The 19,203-nt window shown below is 56.8% G+C and overlaps 2 protein-coding genes across 2 annotated transcripts; one reads left to right on the top strand and one right to left on the bottom strand.

Annotated features, from left to right (window-relative positions):
* Window positions 1-8,669: 8,669 nt before the first annotated feature.
* On the bottom strand, window positions 8,670-13,235 carry LOC103066957 (uncharacterized; the record flags this gene model as incomplete). Its single annotated transcript, XM_088136665.1, has 4 exons — window positions 8,670-11,003; window positions 11,637-12,149; window positions 12,736-12,795; window positions 13,008-13,235. Coding segments are annotated over 4 exons (1,014 nt in total), but the record flags the coding sequence as incomplete, so codon positions are not given.
* A 235-nt stretch (window positions 13,236-13,470) lies between these two features.
* On the top strand, window positions 13,471-19,061 carry FAM131C (family with sequence similarity 131 member C; the record flags this gene model as incomplete). Its single annotated transcript, XM_088136663.1, has 6 exons — window positions 13,471-14,275; window positions 15,816-15,934; window positions 16,552-16,648; window positions 17,562-17,744; window positions 18,003-18,113; window positions 18,245-19,061. Coding segments are annotated over 6 exons (1,587 nt in total), but the record flags the coding sequence as incomplete, so codon positions are not given.
* Window positions 19,062-19,203: the final 142 nt, after the last annotated feature.

Here is a 19,203-nt window from a genome sequence, read left to right as displayed (position 1 = left end):
CAAGATAGTTAATCATTCAAAGAACCGTCAAATGTAAGGGCCGGAAGAGACCCTGAAGATTATCGAGTCCAACACTGCTCGGTGCAGAAATCCACCACTATAACATCCCTGACAGTTGGAGGTTGACACACCTCCAGCAAAGGAAAATCCACCACTCCCCAAGACATTCTGCTCTATTGTTAAAAATCTTGAACCATTAGGAAATGCCCAATCAAAACCGGCTTCCTTGTAACTTAAACCTACTGCTTCTTGGAACAGTGCTGTACACCTCTACCTCCTCTGCATGAAAGCCCTTCAGATACTGGGAGACAGCTACCCCGTCTCCCCACAGCCTTCAGTTTCTGGGCTAGGCATGTCCAATGCTTCTAATTATTCCTCCTAAGATTTTCCTTCCAGGCCCCTTGTCATCTCCCCTCCGGATAGGCTCCAGTTTTTCACTGACCTTCAATTATAACATCCTATGTGTGGTCTCAACTGAGAGGAACAACAACTTATCTTGGTCTTCCTATTACACTTCTATTGGTGCAGCCAAAGATTTAAATTCCTTTTTTTGCGGCTACATCACACTGAAGGCTAATGCTCGGCTCGTCATCCGCCAAGACACTTCTTGGCAGGTACTGCTACCCACCATCGTCTCCCCCGTCCCATAACGATGCCTTGGATTTTTTCCTACCCAAATGCCAAACTTTACATTTGAAACGTTGATCCTTATCTTACTAGTTTTCTGCTTTTGCAACTTATCGAGGCTCTCCTAATCCCTCTTTGGTGTTTGCTAGTGCTCTCCCTCCAATCTTTGTGTCATCTGTATGATGATGCATTTTTATAATGTGCACTGGTGTACACTATTGGAGGACCTGAAGGACCAGGTTAGGGACAGACTGTCATGGAGAAAATCTATTTATGTAGTCCCTAATAGTTGACATCAGCTTAATGCTGCCTAATCATCACCATCATCATTGCTGTACGCCCTAAGAGACTGGTGTGGACTATAAGCATTGCAAATGAACAAATTAATGAACAAATGAGAAAAAAATATGCCCTACTCCTTGCTACATGGTTCTGTATTTCAAAGTAAGATCGCTTTTCACAGTAATTGTCATAGCACTTTTAAAAGCCTGACTTCAGACTGAGGAACACTGATTTAGTTTCTTCTTGAAGGCTCTGCAGGGCTGAAGCATGAAGATAAACTTCCTTTTCACAAGGAGGCTGAGAAAGGAAGTACAGCAGCCACTCCCCCGGGAATGGGCAAATCTGAAATGAACAGGGATCATTTCAGGAAAGGAAACTGCTTGATCTGTGACATTTTCTAATGCAAAACAAAAAAGATAGCCAACTTGATCACTAAGAGAAAACCATTGTCCTAGGAAATGAAAGGGAAGAGGAGCATTTCTTGGAAAGCCGCTAAGTCAAGGTTCAGCACCTAAAATGGGGAAGTTTCAACCTTTCAGGCTCTAGAAGAATGGCTCTTGGCATTCCGTCACAGTTCCTTTGGTTTTTTCACCTCCCCAACTTGGCCCTTATCCACGTGCCTGTGACTCACCTCCTTGGCTTGCGCTCCCTTGAAGGCAGACGCCTTGGTTGTGTAATTTTTATTACCTTTTGTTTTTTGTTTTTTGCTTTATTCGCCTTTCATTCTTGGGGGACGGATGAAGCTTGGAGATTGAGGCTGCTTGCTTATTAGGCATGAGAGAGGCAGAGGTAAGATACTCCATGAGTAATGCAACAACAAGCAAGAACTCAATGGGACAAAGAGGCACTTCCCCAACCTCAGGGCTTCATAAAAATGACAGCGTGTGAAGGAAAGGTACATTTTCCTTTAAAAAAAATATTTATGAGTCTCCAAACATCTCCAAAAACTGGGATAAATGGAAAAAGCCACGCATTTAGAGCAAGATTTCCTTTCGTGCCAAGGCCGCAGTCATGCAGTTACATGCAGCCACTTCAGATTGAATTAAGAGAACACTTTTCTCATAACTTTGCCTTTGATCACTCATTTATTCAATCAGGACACAGATCAGTTTTATAGAATATCTGCCATGCTATGAGCCAAGACCTGACATAATTTTTCTCAGTACATTCCTCAAGGTAGGAATCAAGTTGAAAAATGCTTTAGAGCATACACAAAGCACTTTTTGGAAACAAGAGTCTATCATAACCACACACGGATTTCGAACGTACCAGAAAATTAGGGCTGCCAGACTGCTGTCAGGACAACCTCACCAGGGTAGAACAACACCTACTTTAAGACCGCAGCATCACTTACTTGTAGGCTTCTAGGCTCAGTTCCAAGTGCTGATCAATATGCTCTTTTACCCTTGGCCTGATTCGTTTTGATGTAAATGGATCCCCAAAGCATTAGCCTGAAATCTACCGCCTTGCATTCTAGCTTGCTCTAACAGAGAACGTCCAGCTCCAAGCCCAGCAGAAGGCTTCGGATGAAATAGTCTTACCCAGTTAACTGATAGTCTCAGTAAAGAAGCCTTAATTGTGACCTGGTATGATTGAGGTGGGAAGAGGGGAGTGAACCGTTGGGATCAATAATCTCATGCAATCCTCCAGAGTAATAACGCAAGCTTCTCAAAAAGAACAAAAGAAAAAGGAGGAAAGACTAGAAACTGAGGTAACCTATATCCAACTCCTTTGAAAGGTAAGCCCCGGGCACACCACCTTTCTCCTGCTGGCTGTGTGCCTGATTAAGAACACAGTTCTCTAATTTACCCAACATATAAATTAAGCATTTCTTTTGCTAAGGAATGTGTAAAAGAGTTCTTCCAAAGATTTACTAAGGTGTGGGGAAGGGGGTGGGTAGAGGAAGTGAGTAACTGTGGTTTCTCTGAGGGTAACTAAGCTTCCTACTCATTACAGTAAGAGATCAAGCAGCTTCCCAGGTTGCCTTATTACAACAGCATCATTCCTGTCGTTAAAAACTAACATGTAAAATTAGAAGTGGGCAAGAATCCAGTAAAGAAGCTCATTTAGGTGATCTGACCATTCGGCTTCTCTTTCCACTGGGCAGCCTCCACAAAACTAAGATGCCTATTCCAGGGGGGTCTGCAGCCAGAAGCTTCACTTTCTAGACTGGATTCTCGAGAGTTTCCTTTCAGAAGCCAGCCACTGCTGAGCCAAAGTAGATGCGGAAAGTTTCAAAAACAAGCAAACAAAAAACCAACACATACAGCCCAGAGAACACGACAGCGAGAGGCACTTCAAAGCACTGTCGCTCAGACCGCAAATGGATGTAAATACCCAACCACAACCCACCCGGTTTAGTACCTAAGGCATCTACAGTGCGCCCCTGGGGAGACAGCAAGACATGCTGCTTCCCTTAGAACTCAATCATTAGAGGCAATGCCCTAAATGTGGAATGGCAATTCCTCATTCTCTGGTTTTGACCAGCCCCTGCTTCCCTTGGACAGTTACCCACAGCTCTGCTCTGAACTTAGCCAGCAGGGCTCCACGGACACATTTGTCTTCTCCCAGAAATGCTTAAGCGTGCATTTCCATTCACCAGGGAATCAAAATTCCAGTGGCAAGCATCTAAGATTCATACACAGAAACGAATTTTAAGCCAGCATCTTGGAGCTACATGGCTATAGCTTTAAAAAATGGAATATACTCCATTGAAACAGCATAGTCAGAACCTAAGCTTCCTTAGTCTGCTTGCTTGTTACCTTAATATCAATATAACCCCCTTTATGAAAAAGGAAGCAGGACACATATGCTTTTCAGACGCTACAAGCATAAGTTTGCCTTCCAGGCCCAGGTTATCTGTTCTCAGCAAGTCACTGCATGTCTGGAAGTGCATTTTGATATTCTAACTCACAGAACGTCTTGACTGAACAATGGAACGGTTATGGGGTTACACCCTACTCCTACAATGCTACTTCTAGAAATACCCTTTCTCAAGCATTAGCATTTAATATCCAAGAAGAGATGTCAGGGTTCAAACCTTGGTAGATTTTGACCCAGATGTGCCTGCACTGTGGAGAGCCACGGTCAGACACACTCTGCTACAGCTCTGCAAATAAATTCCTCGCAGTTACGTAGTGGGATCTTCCTGGCATCATGAACTGTTTGTGGGACACAAGTAGGTCGCAAGAAAAAGAAATCTGTCTCTTACAAGAAATACTGTTCCTTTATTGCACAATGCTTAGAAAAATGTTATGAATTGCCATTATTTCTGACAGGGAAGGGAGGGAGGAAGAAAGACTAAACTTTGTAGAGATTTGGTGTATATTATTTATTCTGTACATCTGTACTTTCAATATTGTGGGGGACTGAAGCATGAATTTGCTTGTGTTTGTGTATATAGAATATTTACAGAAGATACATTTTGGTGTTACATTTGCATTTTTACTTCCTTCTTTCTAAATACAAAGTCAAGCCATTATGACTCACCTGAAGTCACTGGGACAGTCAGCGTGGGGAAGATAAATGCATACATAAGTTAGGGAAACAAAGACATCGGATGTAGTCAAGCCATACTAATGCTTTATACATTTAAGCAAGCTTTCAGAAGTTATTTACTTCAACTTGCCAGAACAGGCTGAATCTGCATTTAAATTCTTCAACATTGACATAACGTATTGCAACATCGAGAAGGAAATTTGTATGATTTTTCTGTTAATAACTAGCACAGCAGCTCTCCTGCACTATGTTCAAAGGGTCTGGCTGACTTATCTGCAACCACGTCATCCTGCTGTGATCACGGCCAGGCCAGGTCCCCCGACTGAGAAGTCTGCTGCAGTTACAGGTGGAAAGATGTCAGAGAAGTCAATTTACAGGGCTATCATAACGGCAACATATTCAGTATCAGAATGAGGAACCTACACATTCCAACACCTTCATTGCTGGCTTTGCTATTTACACAGAAACTTCTGGAGTTTTCCAACTCCTACCTTACATACTATAGTCAGTAAAACCCAGCTGAATCTTATGCTTCATTAAGCTACTAACTAAAACATAACTTAAGCACAAGCATAGCTTGTTACTATTACAACACCCACACACTCATAGAAGAGAATATGTGTAGCTCAGGTTTGAACTGTGGAGTCCTTGGGGTTCTCTGAGTTGGGTTGTTTTCTTGCAAACGTTTCGTTATCCAACTAGGTAACATCTGAAGATGCACTGAAGATGTTACCTAGCCGGGTAACGAAACATTTGCAAGAAAACAACCCAGCTCAGAGAACCCCAAGGACTCCACACACACACTCAGTCTGTGTGTGTGTGTTCATTCTAGCCCTGAAAGTGTAGAAAAGCAGTCCTGTACAAAGAGATTACATTAGGCAAGGATATGTTTACCTTAGTAGCTTCACTTTACTAAGACTGGTGTAGGCCACGTCACTCTCAAGCAGCAAAGAAACATTCTGGCTCAGACACACTCATCAGGTTCCCCCGGAGTGCTCTCCCCTCGTCCTCTTCTCTGGCCTCATATTTGGAGGTCTGCACTTCCATTTCTCTACTGCAGTCCCCCTGGGCCTTTCCAGCAGCAGTTTTTTCTCTGAGCTGCATTGGTCACGATCAGGTTTTTCCAATCTTGGAACTCTTGGAAGTGCTTCTGTACAAACCTGGGTCTCTTTCCCTATTCTCTCTCTGAGCTTTTCTGTTCAGCTGGGTTTTCTCTAGCATGCTCCACACCTGTTTGCCTTTTTGAGATTTGCATTTTGCCCTCCTATTCCCCATTCTCTTTTCTGCTTAATGGGAATCTCTCTGGAAGGTTTCACCACTCAGGTGAGAGTGAGCTAGTCTGTTCAGTGGGGATGCTCTGCCCTATTGGTTGCACCCTAGGGGTTGGTATCTGCCCCACTTTGCACAGGCTTTTGGTAATCAAGCAGGTCAATCAGTCTCTCTCTGGCCATTTACAAACAGGTGAGATCCTCTCCGGGGCATTTTTATACTTAGATGGATATCCCTCTCTGAGCTATTCTGCTCAACTGATTTTCTCTGGGGTTATAGTTTCCCCATCCTATAATAATGGGTCCCTTCCTATCCTATTGCTTGATTAGGCTCTCTCTCTGGTGCTTCCGCGTCAAGAGCAACTCTCTTCTTTTTCTAGTTTTTCCACTCAGTATGCTTTTAATGAATTGTTTTGCATTCCTAGAGTTAGCATTTAAATATTTTTCCATTTTTTCTGGCAGGTCTCTCTCGGCGGCATTTTCCATTCACATAAGAAAGGTAGGAGACTGATTAAACTCACATCTTCTACCCTAGATGTAGGGGAGGAACTTACACATGAAATCTCTGGACCTTTTGATAGAACTGACAAGTATACCGGGTGTACATTTAATCAGAGTCAGCTTAAACACAAAAGCTAGCTGATTAACTGCATTGTCGAAGGCTTTCACGGCCAGCGTACGATGGCTGCTGTGGGTCTTCCGGGCTGTGCGGCCTGGTCTTGAAGTCTTGTTTCCTAACGTTTCGCCAGCACCTGTGACCGGCATCTTCGGAGGGCAGCAGCACAGACAGGAGCGGTTCTCTCTGTGCCCAGGATGAGGTTGACCCTGTTGTGGGTATTTAGAGAGATCTGAGGGGGGGATTGGGGGGGTGTGGGGCTTGGGTTAACACGTGGCTGCTTGTTTTGGTGTCTGAATATGTGTGTATCTTCCTGGGGATTAGGCAACTCAAAAGAAGAGTGCCAGCCACGGGCCACCGCGACGCGCCCCGAGGGCCCCCAGCGCGGCGTTCCCGGGCTCACCGGCCCGGCCCCCGAGGGCGCCTCGCCCTCAGGCCTCGCGGCGCCGCTTCCCGCCTTTTCCTCTCCCGCGCGAGGCCGGGCGGCGCCCCGCCCCGCCCCGCGGCGCCCCCTGGAGGAGGGGAGCGGAGGCGCCGCGGGGCCGCGTCCGGCTTTCCTCGCTCGCTGGGGCGCGCGGCCCCTTCGGCTGCGGCCGGTGGCTGCGGGGAGGCGAAGGACGCCGGGGGCTCGCCGGGCCGGGCCGGGCCGGGCCGGGCCGGGCCAACGCGCAAACAGCCCGCAGCAAAGGCAGGAAGCGCGGGTGGGAACCGCGACGTGGAGCCAGAGCGGCACGCCCGGCGGAAAGACGCGGGGGGCGGCGGGGCCGCGGAGGCCGAAGCCCGCGGGAAGCGCGCGGAGGGGAGGGGAGGGGAGGGGGCGGCGGCGACCGGGCTGGGAGCCGCTGCTGCCCCACCGGCGGCGCTCCCTGCAGCGCCCCCCGCCGGGAAGCCCCCGAGCTTCTCCCGCCCCTCCGCGCCAAGCTGGCCGGCGAGGGCGGACGAGCCGCGGGACTGACTGCGCAGCCTGGCGACGGGGGTCGGGAGCTCTGCCCGCCGCTGGGGGCTGCAGCTCGAAGGGGGCGAAGGGTGGCGGAGCGGCCCGTCCCCGCTCGCAGCCGTCGGTCTTGCCAGAGGTAAAGGCGGGCCCTGCTTCCCTGTGGGCCGCACGCGCAAGCGCCCCGGAGGAGAGCGGGGACCGCGGCGGCCCCTTCTCCCCCCGCCCGCGCAGCCCCCGGACGGCTCTGGAATTACAGGCCGCTTTTAAAACGAACAGTTTGGACAGTTGCTTGGAGTTTAAAAACCGCAGCCTTGCAAATTTGACATACCCAAAGCAAGAAGCTATTAGATATTCCAAGTCGCGGGCCACATTTTCATTACTTCTACTTGTAAGAAATTGCAGCGGGGTTAATATGTGCAGCCCACAGCCGAGCAGGAGCAGGAGCAGGAACCCACACGCGGTTTTCCATTCCTCCCTCCCGCTCCCACTGCCTACGAAGTCTTGTAAAGAACACATCCTGCTGCGTCCGACATACCCTGGACCATAAATAAAACTTATTCCACTTTAAAAAAGGAAAAAAACCAACTCATTTTGCCGCTGATGGCTGCAGGGCAGCCCTGCCTAAAGCCTGGATACCGTTAGGGACCCGTGCGAAGTTGCAGGACTCATCATCGAGGACCAGGAGAGGAACAGGGTTTCCTGAAAAGCCAATTTCTGCTTTTTTACTGAAATTACTGAAAAGGTTACTGAAAAGGCTGCACGTTGCCGGAGGGGCCCAGCTCCCGACTCGGGCACCGTGGCAGAAGAATCAGCCGGCCTTGGCCTTCCTCTCCGTGGAATGAAAGTGCGGCTTGCAACCGGGACAGCTCCTCTCCACACCCCCTTTCCCTTAGCGGGAGAGGCAAAGTCTTTACAGCTCTGACCGAATATGGTATCGAGGAGCTGAAATGTTAAAGGGGCATTTCCTAGCTGGGCGCCTTGTTACCTCTCCAGCGCTGTCTGAAACCTCCTCCAACAAACGAGCAATCCGGGCGCGCTGCATAGCGAGCGCCCACCGGGCTCCCCGCGGGCCCTTTTGGGAAAAGAGGCAGCACGGAATTCACAGCGTGGGTCAGCTCGGCAACCCTTGGCGAGCGTTTGCTGGATTTTATTTTTCCAGTCGAGGGGGAAAAAAGTCTGCTAAAGGGAGCCACGATAGAGGCTTGTAAATTAAGAACGGCTGTGAAGAGGAAGCGGCTACAGATATATTTTCCTGCGTCTCTCCGTGCTCGAGCCCTGCGGTCACCCGCTGGAACCGATGGGCTGCAGATCTTGGTGGAATTTGCTGCCACAGGGACGTGGTGATCGGCCCTGGCTTTAATTACAGCAGTCTGTCAGAAGGGAGATAAATTGAGGGAGGAGAAATGTTCTACTTCTTCAGGAATTTAGATACGCTTTTCATTATGTTACCATAAAATATTCAAAACATAAAATAATGCCGTGCAATAAAATCAACCAATAAAAACTAAAAGGCTATAATCAGCAGCTGTGAGAGGAATTCAATAAGGCCTTAATTCTCCAGGAAGGCACCTCAGGAATCTGCCGGTCCAGACACGGTGTCAGACTTTTGGGGGTCACTCCAGTGCAGACTCCCGGCTGGTGCTCCAACCGTCTGTTCCAGAGAAGCAGGACCCTGAGCTCGAGTCCTGCAGAAGGTGGCTATGATGCTTGGCAGGCCTCCGAGCCGCTACTAGGGAGCACCTGAAGGCACGCGAGCCCTCTTCGCGTTCTGTGGCTGGAACTGCTGCAACATTGGCAAAAGCCCAACCACCCTTCACGGGAAATGGCCTCCCAGCCTGGGGGTTCTTAGTAGTCATCCTAAACCCCCAGGAAGATGCCTCACTGGGCAACGGGCAAGCCTATCCTCTGCTCCAGGGACTGGTGCTGAAGCAGACAAAGGTGTTGCAAGGTCTTGGTCTGCCCAGGTAAACTGCTCCTTGAACAAGGAGAGCAGTTTGCTGAACTCCTGCAGGGGTCCACGGGAGGCCTCGGCATCAGCACTTCCATGTCTTGGTCTTGAAGCTTTAATGGGAATTTCACGGGCGTTTCACTCTAACACTTGCAGGGTCTCCCACCCCTGCTTGGGGGGGATACAGATTCCAGCCAACCGCTTGGATCAGAAGCGGACTCACTTTATTCCGTGGCAAGGGGAGGATCTCTCTCTCTTACGGCAGCCGAGTACCTGGTTGCAGGTCAGCTGCTCCTCGACAAGGCTCCTCTGGGTCATCTCTCACTGGCCGACCCAGTCCCGGCAGTCGTTTTCCTGGCTCTTACTGAGAAGGCCTGTGGGCAAGGCAGTGCTGGCCAGACTCCCATTTCACTCTTTTCCCTCCTCGGCCGCCCACCGTGCAGCATTTCAAGAGCAAATGCCATTTGATACCTGTTCTGTGCTCCTGTCCAGAAAGCCTAGTCAAGTCCCCATTTCCAGGAGCACCCATTTTTTCCCGATACCCTGTACTTGCGCCTGCTGCCTAGAGAGCTACAGGATGGGGAAGGAAAGGGGCCTTGAGGCTCCAGCCCAAAAGTCCGTATTCCAGGCCTGGGCAGCAGCCAGAGCAATGGTCCAGAAGATTCCCAGGGTCAAAGATCAGGAGCCTGCTGTCTCGGAAGACGTGCTTCCCACGAGAACCCTTGGCAGCTCCTCAATCTGAGGAAGAATCCACGCCAGGGAAAGGGGGACGCCTTCTCTGCAAGGCAAGGTTACACCGAGGGCTGAACCTGAGCCGAGACACAGTTGAGCAAAGGACCCCAGGAAGAATGGATGGATTCTGGAAAGCCCCACTGCCCCCACTGTAGACACCTCAAATGCTGGGACAGCCGCAACAGCTGCCTTCCCGTAATCAGAGGGGACTCTCTACCAGCATTTTGAAATCTCAAACTGCAAATGCATCTGGAATGGGGAGCCACAGGCCTAACAATCCTTTGGATAGCTGCTCTTCTGCTTACACGCAGGACGCTGTGTCCCAGCCTTTCTGGGACCGTATTGCCAGTAAGTCAGTGCATCAGACAAGGAGTTCACAATCAACCCGTGAAGCTGCACAGGACATTCCACTGTAAGTGCCAAAAGGGTGCAAGTAGGATTTTGCTATCTACTTCGAAGAACAGGAAGACGGGCAGCATCCCCCGCTCAGATGAAGCTAGCACCACCAAGCGCATTAGCAAGTCTGGAGTTGCTGCCCCAACACATCTGGGAAAGGCTGGCTCAGGAGGAATTGGTGAGTACAAGAGCACCCTCTGGTGGCAATGCCAGGCAGGGCAAAGATACCTGGAACATAGAAGCAGCATCAATCGGGGCAGTGAAACAGAAGTAGGCTCAGAGGTTTCGCCTGGGCAGCACTGGAGGACAAGTGGAAGCTCCATCATGCCCAGGACACGCAGGGTGCCCTGCCCTTTCATGCTCGCTGAAAGAAAGATTATTCAGTTTTGCAGGAATAGACATTTTATTCAACACCAAGTGATAATCAGCTCCAGCGGGAAGCAAAAGGTACATGTTAGAAACACAATGGTAATATAATACAGCTTTCTAAACTCTTAAGTTGAGCAGAAACCTTTCCCAGAAAGGATTCCCAAACGCCGCTGCGCATTTTTGAAACGAGAGCGGGTTTTTGAACACAGCTTTTTCCCCTGACTGATGGCTCCAGGGAGTCAGGGCAGGCCTGCTAAGAAGCAAAAGACTGCAGGAGGAAGCAGCCATCCACCTGACGACGTGTGCTAACCTGGTGGCTCTAGGGTCAGCCTGTGGGAAGAAAAGGAGAGCGTGGCAAAAACTCCTGATCGTTTGCTCTGATGGTGGAGCTCACAGAGCATCCCTTCCTAACTCCCAACAAGGCGACGCCCAGGGTCCCGCTGAGCTTTTGCGCTTTTCTCGCACCCAGAACATGGCCCGTCTTCCAACGGGTGATGCTTAATGACGCTCGGAATCTGACTCTCTTCCCCAAAACCAGCAGTGCCAAAGCGTCAGGCCCTGGCTCTCGAGCTTCCTCGCCACTTCCCACACCCACGTGCACCGAGAAAAGAGGCCACCCAAGTGAGAAGGTGGAACAGGCTGCATACAGGCCTGCTGGGGAAGGAGTCAGGATCACGTGAACCTAGAGACCTGTAGAGGCAAAAGACTTGGCCTCAGGCAGCTGGGAAGAACCAGCCTCGTCCTCCAGCACTGACTGAAGGGGGAGCCTGGGATCCAGAGGCACCCTCTTGCCAGTTTGGCCTTATCTGACCCTGCAGCCAAGAAGCTGCAGCGATTTGGGCTGAAGGGGGCACTCCCATTCCCACATCCTGAATCCTCAGCAGAGGTTCCCCCCCACCCGCTGAACCATCCTCCAGCACAAGGCCTGTTAAGCTGAGCTAAATCCCTGGGCGCAGAGCTCACCTCCTCCTGGAGGCCGCCAGGGGATGGTGTATCTGGCGCCTCTGTGGATGGTGGTGCATCCGCAGCGGCTTCTGCTCCTTCAGACCTTCCTGGCCACTCGGTGTCCTGGCCACGCAGGAATTGCTCGCACAGAGGCAGCGGGAGGGTGTCCTGCCCCGCCGGCAAGGTTTGGGTCACAGCTTCCTCTCTGGTCAGCTGCTGAAGAGTGGCCTCCAAAGCCAGCCGGGCCTCGTGAGCGCCCTTTTCTAGCTCAGCTGCATTCTCGGCAGCCTCCTGGCAAGCGACCCTGACCCTCTCCTCCAGCGAGGCAACTTCCGCCCTGAGCTGCTCCGCCAGCCCCTCCTTCTCCTGGATCTGGGCGGCGGCATGCAGCATGTCGGCTTGAAGGGAAGCCATGGCTTCTTCCTGCTTGGCGTTCAGCAGCTTTATCTGGGCTTCCAGCTCTACCACCTTCTCCTGCTCTGTTTTCAGCTGTTGATGCCGCTGCTCCCAGTCGACGCTCAAAGCATTTACCTGGGCCAAAAACACAGGGCACGCCCGCTTCAAAACCTGGCTGCCTACGCGGTCCTGCCTGTGAATGGCACCCACACATCCCCGCCTGCCCCCTTTTCGGTTTCTAGCTCTCATCTCGTCTTAGCAAGAACAGTCAGTCTCACAGACCCTGTGACGGAGTCCTCTCGGTAGAAAAGAGGACGAGCTGCAGAATCCAGTCTGCGAGACGCTGCGGTCCAGCCCTCAGAAGCCGACAGGCGGAAAGAAAAACAACCCGATACGGGAATTGTATCGAAACGTGAGGGCTGGCAGAGGACCCCGAGGGAGCAAATCCGGCGGGGAGAGGAAAGGAAAGGAGGTAAAAGTGGCATCTGGGCATCGCTGTGGGTCGGGGGGGCCGCCCGTGCCCAGGGTCAGCGGAAGGTGCCACAGGCGGCGCCTGTTCCGGACCCGGAAGCGCCGCGCGTGGAAGGACGGGGAACCGCGCGGGCCGGCCAAAGCTCCAGGCCCGCTACCGACTCTCCTGTCGAGGCCTCAAGGGCGCGTGGGCCCGGGATCCCCCTCGCGCTCTCGGGCCCCGCCGGCACACCGGGGGCGCCGCACCCACCTTCGCCTGGAGGGCCGCCACCTGCGAGAAGTCCTCCGCGATCTTCCGCTCCAAGGCCGCCTGCGGGCAGACGAGAGCCGAGATGCGGGACTCCTCCGGCCCGCCGCGCGCCCAGGGCAGCCAGCGGCTTCCAAGGCCCGGCGCCGCCCGCAGGAGGCCCCGAGCGCAGGAGACGCCAGGCCGGGCCAGCCCTGCTCCGGAAGCCTCAGCGGCCGCCCCGGCCTCCCGCCCTGCCCTCCCGAAGCCCCCCGGGAAGGGGCGCGGCGACTCACGAAGGTCCGCTCCAGGCACTCGACGGAGTGGACGCCGTCGCCGCACCTGCCGACGAAGAGAGTCGCGGCGCTCGCTCGGGGGGGGCGGCGCCCCTCCCGGCCAGCCTCGGGGGGAGACCGGCGCAGCACCGCCGGGCCAACGCTCCCCTCAGCGCCGGCCGGCCGCGCCCCGGCCCGCCCCTCTTCCCGCCCGAGCCGGGGGCCCCCTTCCCCGCCCTTGCCCCGGGGTCAGGGACCGCGCCCCGCCCCAGCCGAGGCGCGTTCCCAGAAGCCCGCCGGCCGGCCGGCCGCCGCCGCTCACTTGTCCTCCATGCCGCCGCCCCGGACTGCGCCGCCCGGCCCGCGGGCCTGGCGCGCGCCGCCATTTGAAACTTCCCTCCCATTTCCCGGCGCCCCCTGCGCGCTCAGGGACCGCCCCCTCGCTCCCCCAATTGGCGGGTTCGGGCCCTGACGGGGCGGGGGCGGGGCGCGGCGCTTGGGGGCTCCCTCCGAAGGGCGCGCCCGGGAATCCCGCCGGGGCCGGGCGGCCCAGTCCCCGCGCGCCGCCCCGCCGCCCTCCTGCGTCCGCGGCAGGTCCCGGTCGCCCGGGGGTCTTGCTCCTCCCCCCCGCATTTTCAGGCGTCCGCGCCTCCCCGCTGACCTCCCTCAGCGGCTCCCGCCTCGCGTGCGTCCTGCCAGCCCTGCCCGGGCTCCAGCGCGGCCCGAAGCGCCAGGGGAGGCCGCTCTCCGCCGCGGCAGCGCCAAGGCCGCAGCTGGCCGGCCCGGGCCCCACCTGCCCGCTCGCTCGCCCGCCCGCCCACCGCGGGGCTGCGTCGCGCCCGAGGGGGGGTCGCGCGGCGGCCGCGGTCGGGAGAAGAAGGGCCCGGGCCTGCGCGACGCGCCGCCTGTCGCAGCTACGCCGGCGGAGGCTCCAGCCGCGAGGGTCGCGGCGGGGACCGCTGGAGCGCCCTCCGCGCGCCCGTCGAAGGCCCGATTGGGCTCCGCGGAGGCGGGCCGGTTGGGGTGCGGAGCGGCTCTTGGGGCGCGCGGGCCGTCGCCCCCGCCCCTCCCTCCCCTCCCCTCCCTTCGGGGCTCGGCCCTGCGAGGGTGCGGAGGCGGAGGCGGCTGCTCCGGCGCCGGGCGCTCCGCCCCGCCCCGCCTCTCGCCCACCCACCCACCCACTCACCCACCCAGTCCGCCGCTTCAGGGCCCAGGCGCCGGGCGAGCGGCGGCCCCGGCGGCCCGCTCGATGCGCCCCCGCCCCGCCATGGGCTCGTGCGTGACCAAAGGTGAGCTGCCCGCCTGGGCTCAAGGCCGCCGCGGTCTGGGTGGGGCGCCCGCGCGAGGACCTTGAGGCCGGGGCAGGAGCCCCGCCAGGCGAGCGCGGTGGTCCCCGGCACCGCCAGCCCTCCGCCCGGACTGGGCTGCAGCCCCGGTCTGCCTCTGCACCCCGACACGCCGAAAGACCGGAGGGGAGCTGCGGTCTCTGGGGAAGCGACTGGTTGGCCCGGCTGAGATGTGGGGTGGGTGGGCGGGCGGGCGGGGGACAGACAGGGCTGGACGGACTCCGCTGCTCAGCCCGGTTGCAGGTGGGCGGGGGACCGCGAAGCGCCCAGCCGTTGCAAGGATGAAACATCACAGGGGCCCTTCCGCATTCTGCACATGCTCAAAGGGTGGCCCGCCCTCCGCACTTTCCAGTCGCACAAGCACCCCTTCTCGAACGGGAAAGCGGGGCTCTGGCGCCCGCCTCACTCCGCCGGGGAAAGGCGACCTGCGGGCCCCACCTGCCGGCTGGGTGGGAGGGAGGGAGGAGGGGACCCCGAGCCCCCAAAGAGCGGGCAGATTCCCCCCGGGGCAGGGGCAGGGGCAGGGGCAGGGGCAGGTGGATCCGCCGTGTGACGAACAAGGCGAAACGCGGCCCCAGCGCCGGGAGGAGGCGGGGCGGAGGCGCCTGGGATCTGCCCCGGCTCCTCTCTCCGTGTTCCTCGCTGAATACAAGGGGGGTGCTGGGGGAGCGTAGGGTAGGAGCAGAACACCGGGTGGGTTTTTCTGCAAGCAGGAGGACAAACTGGGCGCAGAACGAGTCAGGAAGCAGAGCTCTAAAGTGAGGACTAGAACCCTGAAGTGACTCGCATGGCCCCGGGATCAGTCCTGGAAATGGATTTTGAAGAGGCGCAGGAGGTCCATCTTTCCCCTCCCTGGGAGGTGGGAATGATTATGGGGGGCATCCAGCTTCCCTCCCAGCACCCACCCGCTTCCCCTTTGAAAGACTCTGGATATGGCTGGTGCTAAAGAGGCACCTTCGCGCACCCCCCCCGCCTCTTTTCGGCCTCCTTGCTGAGGATCGGAGCAAAGGAGGCGGCTGGTGGGTCTGCGGCCTGCCAGCCAGCCAGGGCACGGTCCCGCCCTCCCGCACCCTCTTCCCTTTCGCGGCCTCGGATGTGAGGCGAGAGAGATCCTGGCTTGCCGGTTGCGGGGAGCCCCCCCCGGGTCCCCGGGAGCTGCTTCAGCCTGCCCAGCTCCTCCTGATCGACGGGAGCCGCAGAAGCATTCCCGAAACAGCCGGGTGGCTCCTATCTTCGCGCTGCGATGCTGGGGAGCGCCCAGAAGCCCCGAGGCCGATCTAGGAGCCGCTGGGGGAACCCCCTGCACAGGGCCCAAAGCAGGGCTGGCCGGCTGCGGAAAAGGGAGGACCGAACTCACCGTGGACAACGTACACTCCGCTCGGTTGCCTGAGTTCTGAGGAGATGGCTTGAAGGGGGTCCCAGCCCCAGCCCCCTCCCACCCCGAGCCTGCCCTGGCCTGAATCTCTCGCTGTCTTTCTTGCAGAATTCCTCACAAGTGCCCACAAGGAGGGGGGCGCTGCCCCTCTGCCAGACCAGCCTGCCGCCGCCCCCCAGGAAGGCGGCAACCCACCTGTTGCCCCCCTCAAAGAAGGCAACAATGAGGTAAGGGTGCCACCCCCGGCCTTAGGATGGCCGCTTAGCGAAGAAGACGTTTGTATACAGCGAGCCTTGACGGTTCTGACAGATTAAAGGTAGCGCCGTTGCAAACGTCAGGGCAACGACCCGAAGATGCGTTGAGAGCGCTGAGAGAGCGTAGCCTATAAAAGGAGCTACAAGGAACGAGCAGGAAGCTAAGCGTTCGAGAGTAAAAGCAGCAGCGAGAAAGTTAAAAATCACAGCAGGGTTAAGGCGTAATTTAAAGGCTGGTCTCGGGCGTACCTCCTCGGGGGAGGAAAGGACCTTTCAAATTTGGGGCCGCCACTGCCCCGAAGCCCCGTCCCAAACCTGATCCTAGGAGGGGCCTTCAAAGATGGAGAACAGCCCCCCCCCCGCAGCCTTCCACAGGTCAGCAGAGGCCAGGGAAGGGCTGGGGTTAGTGAATAAGCGGGGGGGGGTCTTGGTGGCAGGATTCAGGCCCCAGGCAGCCAGGCCGGAGCAGGGCTGCTGCTGCCAAGACCGTGGTGGGGTTAGGGTGGGGGCCCAGCCGTCGAGCCGCTCAGATGAGCTTGGCCCCCTCGGGCGTGGCTGTCCCGCGTCACCTCCCTCTTCTTCACCTGCAGGGGTCTTTTCAAGGCTCCGGCAGTGCTACCTCAGGGGCCAACGCGGGGTCCTCGAGGGCCTACCACGTGACAGCCCTCGCCACGTCCTCCTTGCTGGGTAGGTATGCCCTTCTGCTGCCCGGCCCGTTCCCGAGTGCATCCGCCACGGCTCAGCTAGCAGAAATGCTGCAGGGGACGCTCCTCCATCCGAGTGTTGCGGTCCCCTACAGCATTAACGAATCCTATCCCAAAAGCCTAATTAATGCATAATAAAACCCAGAGCCCGAGACGGCTGCACCGCATGCAGCCAGCGTGGCCCGACATCGATGTACCTGCTGTGGCTTTGGGGCGGGGGGGCGTCAGCAGCGCACGGAGCCAGGCCCTTTGGACCGGAGGCCACAGTGTTTGTGCCTGGGCGCGCATGGTGCGCCTCTTCCCAGAAGCCAACCCCAAACGAACAGCTTCCTGGGTCTTAGAGCAGCTGGACCAGGCAGCACAGCCCAGAGGAGTTTTGAGGCCGAGGACAGGCGGCGATTCCTCTGGGCTGCTTTAACCGGGATCCCTGCGGTGAGCAGAGGGGATGGACTAGATGGTCTCGAGACCCCCTGCGACCTTGAGGGCTCTCCCCTTCCACTGGGTTACTTCCGCAGACTTGACTTAGGCAACAATACGGGTGTGGTCAGCTAGATCGGCCTCCCCAAGAGGAGCCGCCTTTGGGAGGGGGCCGGGCTCCTTCGGCAAGAGAGGCTCGGAGCCAGCCGGGGAGGGCAGTCTGGCATGCCAGCCTTCCCTGGCCCCGAAGCCCCTCCGGTCACTCCCACCGCGGGTCTTCACAACTCCGCTGTGCTTTAGCATTCGGACAGCACGGAGATTAATGCATCTTGCGATGTTTGTTTCCATGGAAACCCTCCGCAGTTTTTCCAGCCGAGAACGCAGCAAGGCTGGCACGGCGGCATTTGTCCCCATGGCTCCCGCAGGTTCCCCCATCTGCTCCCGCCTGGGCTCAGCCCTGCTTCTCCTCTGTCCTCCAGGCCTCATCCAGACCATCAAGGACCACATCACCAAGCCCACCGCCATGGCCCAGGGACGCGTGGCCCACCTCATTGAGTGGAAGGGATGGAGTGCACCCCCGATGGGCTGGGGGCAGCCCCCCCCCGAAGAGGTGCTCTACGAGGAGCTGACTGACGAACTGAAGGAGGCTCGGTTTGCAGCAGGTGAGGGAGGGAGGGAGGGAGGGGAGGGCTGGTGCAGCCGAGGCCTGGAGGGGACCAGGAGGCTGGGCTGGCCAGGGTGCTCGGGGCTGCTGAGCACCGGGCGCTGGTTGCTTCCACCTGAGGAAACGTACAGGTACGGCTGAGTGTCGGCTTCTTAGTCCGGTGGTCTTGCAGTGCCTGCACAGGGGGAGGGCACTCAGTCCTGCCTGGACCCTGGTCGGGACCCAGGATGTCTCTGCCTCTCCGGCCCTTCTCTAGGCGTGGCCGAGCAATTTGCCATCACGGAAGCCACACTGAGCGCCTGGTCCTCGCTGGGTGAAGAGGAGCTGAGCTACAGGGGAGGCTCACAGGACGCGATCCAGCTGCAAGGTACGGCCCCGGCCTCTGCGCGCTCGCTCGCTCTCTCTGCCCCAGGACGGGGACCCGTCCACTCCTTCTGCTTCTCTAAGTCCCCTGGCTGCATCTTCCCTTCTGACTCTCCTCTTCCTCCCTCCGGGCAGACCTGGAAGGCCTCTACCTGCAGGAGAACTTTCTGTTCTGCTCACCGGCTGTGACCGGCAGCCTCCAGACCTTCTCGCCCTCCGCCCCCGGCTCCCCCATCGCAAGGAGACCCTTGAGAGCAAACGACTGGGACACGGCAAAGGGTGGCTTGAGAAGGGGAGAAGTGGAGCAGGTCGGCCTGCCCAACGCTCTTGGGCTGCAACAGAGTGCCACGTCCCTGCACTACGTGGACAGCAGCTCTCCTTCAGAGGACGAAGTCTTCTACGACTAGGCCGCTGTCGCCCGGGGGGTGAGGCGGCAGCTCTGAGAGGGGCTGGATGGTGTGACCAACAGTGGTCTTGTTCCCGAGGCCGAGAGAGGCCTTTTCTTAGGCCCATCCCATCCTTTGTCTGGCAGCGTGGAGTAGCTGGGCTCGCTTGGCCTGCCCCGAAGGAGGGTGAGGAAGTGAGTTATGCTCCCAGGGCCGTCTCTGTTGCCCTCAAAGCTTGCTCAAGCCATTCAGTGCTGAGACTGACTGCGCAGCCCACCGGGCCATGGCGCACGGATCGTGGAGATGCCAGCGCTGTAGAGGACGGACCCACAGCGGGGCCAGTTTCCGGCAGGGAGTTCAGGCCGTGCATCCCTTCGGGTTTTTCCTGCCTACGCAGTCTGTACAGCCACCTGTGTGTTTAAGCGCTTGCTAATGTTCACAGAGCAACGCTGCTCCTTCCTTATGGCCTGAGGGGTGCCTGACCTAGGTATATTATACTGAGCGTGTATATTTGTAAATAAAAAAAGAGACTGCAGAAAAGTGGCAATACCACCTCCGCGGTACGTTCAAGTCCTTGCCTGAAAGGAAGCAGCCCAGTGCCCCCAGATATAATCTCCATGTCCGAGCAGGGAGAATGGGACTTGTGCCCGAGGCATCTGGGAGGGGGAGACGGAGCACAGCTGGTGCACCTTGCCCTGACTTTAGGCG

Source organism: Python bivittatus, unplaced genomic scaffold (assembly GCF_059951505.1).
Source record: "Python bivittatus isolate LINGU-HERP-01145 unplaced genomic scaffold, Pbiv_v1 ctg000090_np1212, whole genome shotgun sequence".
Classification (NCBI taxonomy): Eukaryota; Metazoa; Chordata; class Lepidosauria; order Squamata; family Pythonidae; genus Python; species Python bivittatus.
This window is presented reverse-complemented; position numbering and strand designations above follow the sequence as displayed.